The following is a 3,798-nucleotide window of genomic DNA, read 5'->3' on the forward strand; positions in this document are numbered from 1 at the left end:
GGGCATCTCTGGGAACAGAAGCCAAGGAGGTCCCCTTGGGGCCACCACCAGACACAGCCTCCAGACTAGGGGTGGCAATGTCCTTGGGGCCGTAGGAGTAGACAACAGGGCCGCAAAGAGGCCAAGCACCACAGGCCAGGCCCTCTGGCCAGGAGGGAAGAGCCTGGGTCCTGGTCATGCTGCTGCCTGCCCACAGGAGGCAGGGAGGGGGCTGCCCAGGGACCCCTTCCCCAAATCTCCTTTCACCAGACCACCCTATCCAATAAACACAGAGTAACTGTTATATACAAAACAATTTAATTGAAATACCTGTATAAAAAATATGATCTCCAGACATCTCACTTTTGAACTGAAAGAAACCCCCATCCTCGATGCCTACGCACACCGGGATCACAGAAACACAGCTACTACCATAAATTAAAGGCTTGAGACTCTGTCCCCCCACCCCCTGGCCTCCAGAGCCAACAAGCAGACTGTACAAGGTCAATAATTTAAAACCCACCCCCACCCCGCTCCCCCAGAGGCATAGAGCCACAGGGAACAGAGTCTCCCTCGCCCCTTAAATTAGCCACTGTACAAGTCCATCTTCCGACAGACGCAGGTAGGATCAGGACCTGGGGTCCGCACACACAGCCACGCCCCCCACTCCGGGGCCTGAAGAAGGCGGGGGCGCAGGCAGGAGGGGACCTCCCCAAATAAATTAAACAATAAATAGCCCTCCTCAGGGTCAGACCATAAATAGACGTGCGCGCGCGCGCGCACACCCCGCCTGCAGGCGCACGCTCAGGCAGCGAGCCTCGACGTTGCATTGCTTGTGCACAGACCTGCCCAGACGAACACCGGCGGCGGGCGGGAGCGGGGGGTGGGCACAAGGGAGCCCGAGCCCCCGGTGACATGAGGCCACAGGACATGCTCCTGGTCCAACATGGTCCGACCGGGGAGGCGCTGAGGGCCAGGACTGCTGCCTCCCAGAGCAGCGCAGGACAGGGACAGTCTCAGGGTCGCGCACCTGCCCGGCCCAGGCCGGACCTCACGTCGACCGGAGCGTCTTTGGACAGAGAGAGCTTGAGAAGACCAAGTCCCGTGAGAGCAGCGTTCGAAAAGGCACTCAAAGCAAAGAAAACAGCCCGGTGCCAAAGGCAAAGGTCACCGGGAGTCAGAGGTCACTGCTTTTGTAAGAAACAGACAGCCCAGGCGGGGTCGCTCCCTCCGGCTCCCACAAGCCAGGTCCGGGCTCCTCCTCACAAGCTCTCACTGCTGGACGTGGTGCTGGCCCCGTCGTCCACATCCAGAGCGCAGAGCCGCAGGTCACAGCTCTCCGCAGGGCCCCCCTCGGCCCCCAGCATCCAGGGGTGCGCAGCGATCTGGTCCAGCGAGGGCCGCTCCGAGGGCCGCAGGGACAGACACCACTGAATGAGCTGCTGACACTCTGCGGAGAGGAGGGCGCGGGGTCAGCTCCTTGGCTCCTAGGCCCCTGGGCTCCCAGCTCCAGCCCCCGCACCCACCACGCACCTGGGGAGACCCTCCTCCGGAAAAAAAGGCGGCCTCGGAGGATCTCCTCGTCCTGCTCGAAGGGGATGTCCCCACACACCATATCGTAGAGCAGCACGCCCAGAGACCACACCGTGGCCGAGCGCCCGTGGTAACGGTGGTAGCGGATCCACTCGGGGGGGCTGTACACCCGGGTGCCTGGGGGGACACGCGGGCGTTAGGGCGTCCGCCCTGGGGACCAGCGCCGAGCCCCCCGCGCTCTCACTAATCCCCTGGGAGGCCCGGGCCAGGGGCGGCAGCCGGTCTCCGGCCTCGAGCAACCTGCTCGTCATCACCCTGGAAAAACCCGGCGGGCGCGGCCTCCCCAGCTGGCCCGCCCGGCCGGGGGAGGGGCGGGTCACATGAGCGAGGGCTCGGGTTTCACAACAAACAGATGTGAGCTGAGGATAGAGCAGGCGGGCGGGGGGGGAGGGGGGGCCGCCCAGGGGCGGGCAGCCCCGGCTTCCCCGCGCTCCGCAATGCGGGGATTTCTGCGGCACCGCCCCCGCTCGGCACGCACGCAGCGTCCGCCCCACGCAGGGGGAGGCCCGGGCGCTCCCGGCGCACCCCCGCGCCGCGGTCCCCAGCGCCCCGCCCCCGCCCGCGGTCGCGCCCCAGCACGGCCGGCGGGGGCAGTCTCGAGCCGGCCCCTCGCCCCCACCCACCGCGAACCCGCTCCCCTCGCGCGCGGCCTCCAACAGTCACCAGCCCCTCCGGGCCTCCCCGCGGGCGTCCCCGCCGGCCAGCGGCGCGCTCACCGTCGAAGTCGGTGTACACCGTGTCCTTGAGCAGCGCGCCCGAGCCGAAGTCGATGAGTTTCAGCTCGCCCGAGCGCAGGTCCACCAGCAGGTTCTCGTCCTTGATGTCGCGGTGCACGACCCCGCAGCTGTGGCAGTGGCGCACGGCGGCCAGCACCTGAGCGAAGAAGCGGCGCGCCAGCGGCTCGTCCAGGGCGCCGCGCTCCGTGATGAAGTCGAAGAGGTCCTGGGCCGGCTCGGGCCGCTCGAGCACCAGCAGGAAGCCGTCGGGCCGCTCGAACCAGTCCAGGAGGCGGATGACGCCGCGCGCGCCGCCCGCCGCGCCCACCTTGCGCAGCAGCACCACCTCGAGGGGCACGGCCGCGCCGCCCTGGGGGGACACGGCGATCGGTCAGCGTGCCCCCAGCCGCGGCGGCCCGCCCCCGGCGCCCGCCCCCGGCGCCCGCACTTACGATGCTGCCCCACTCGGTCACCCGCTCCTTCACCACGTGCTTCACGGCCACCTGGGGAAGGGGGGACACGGATGGTCAGGCCCGGCGGAGAAGCGACGACGCGCGCGGTGGGCGAGAAACCCGGGCCCGCCCGGTGTCCCGACTCACCGGGAGCCCGTCGGCGATGCGACTGCCCGCGTAGACGGTGCCGAAGCCGCCGCTGCCCAGCACGGCGCCCACCTGGTACACCTTCTCGAAGCTCTCCTTGTCCGCCTTGACTGTGGAGATCGCGCATGGGAGGGGTTGGTGCGGCCCGGCGCGCCCCAGCCCCCGGCCCGGGTCCCCCGGCCGCGGCCCCCCGGCCCCTGCCCCCCGGCCCCGCGCGTACCTGGCTGCAGGATCTTCACCGGGAGGTGGTCCACGCCGCCCGGCCCGCAGAGGTGCGCCAGGGACCCGAACTTGGAGAGCAGCATCGCGGGCGGCAGCGGGGCGCGGGCCCGCGGCCCCCGGGCTCTCCGCCGCCTCTCACCCGGCCCGGCTCCCCGCGCGGCCGCAGACGCGAGAGGGCGGCCTCCCCGTGCCGCGCGGGGCCCCGAGCGTCGGACGGAGGCGGCCGCGGCGGCGAAGCGGGAGCGCCGAGACCCGCTCGGGCGAGGCAGTCCGCGCGGCGCAGTGGCCCCGGGCCGAGCCGCGCGTGGACCGCGTGCACGCGCAGCACAGAGCCGCTCACACGCCCCAGCCGCCTCGCCCCGGGCTTTTGGGCCACGGCGTCCGTATCCCTCCGCGGGGGCGGGGCGAGCGGAATCCCGCCCCCTTCCGCCGCGGTCCACGCAGCGGAGTCGCCCCCGGAAACGCGCGCGGGCGGCCGGGGCGACGGTCTGGCGGGGCCGGGCGCCCTCTTCCCGGGTCGACGAGGGTCGGTGGGCCCGGGGTGCGTGGCGAGCCGCCCGGAACTAGCTCGCTGTAGTAGAGCCGCGGAGGCGCACAGCGTGGCGCGGAGGTACACGTCAGCCCTCCCCCGCGCGCGCACACACACACCGCGCACGCGCAGCTCCTGCGCGGGCGGTGGCCGAGGCGTG

The 3,798-nt window shown here is 70.7% G+C and overlaps 1 protein-coding gene across 2 annotated transcripts; it reads right to left on the reverse strand.

The window, feature by feature from the left end:
- Positions 1-288: 288 nt before the first annotated feature.
- Positions 289-3,471, reverse strand: PIM3 (Pim-3 proto-oncogene, serine/threonine kinase). Of its 2 annotated transcripts, XM_021687766.2 has the most exons (6): positions 3,108-3,471; positions 2,888-2,997; positions 2,741-2,791; positions 2,289-2,658; positions 1,513-1,689; positions 289-1,429 (listed from the first exon to the last, which is right to left on the reverse strand). In XM_021687766.2, exons 1-6 carry the CDS (start codon positions 3,190-3,192, stop codon positions 1,242-1,244), a joined length of 981 nt encoding a protein of 326 aa, XP_021543441.2. In that variant the 5' UTR covers positions 3,193-3,471; the 3' UTR covers positions 289-1,241. The 2 variants fall into 2 exon arrangements, with proteins under 2 accessions (XP_021543441.2, XP_044771696.1); XM_044915761.1 differs by having other exon boundaries at positions 289-1,689.
- Positions 3,472-3,798: the final 327 nt, after the last annotated feature.

The sequence above is a fragment of the Neomonachus schauinslandi genome, chromosome 5 (assembly GCF_002201575.2).
Source record: "Neomonachus schauinslandi chromosome 5, ASM220157v2, whole genome shotgun sequence".
Taxonomy (NCBI): domain Eukaryota; kingdom Metazoa; phylum Chordata; class Mammalia; order Carnivora; family Phocidae; genus Neomonachus; species Neomonachus schauinslandi.

What these genes read in the sequence shown, in the direction of transcription:
- PIM3 (XM_044915761.1), bottom strand. Translation starts at nt 3,192, where the DNA reads ATGCTGCTCTCCAAGTTCGGGTCCCTGGCGCACCTCTGCGGGCCGGGC. An exon ending in GGTGAAGATCCTGCAGCCAG is followed by an intron (nt 2,998 to 3,107) that starts GTACGCGCGGGG and finishes CGATCTCCACAG; the next exon opens with TCAAGGCGGACAAGGAGAGC. An exon ending in GCATCGCCGACGGGCTCCCG is followed by an intron (nt 2,792 to 2,887) that starts GTGAGTCGGGAC and finishes CCCCTTCCCCAG; the next exon opens with GTGGCCGTGAAGCACGTGGT.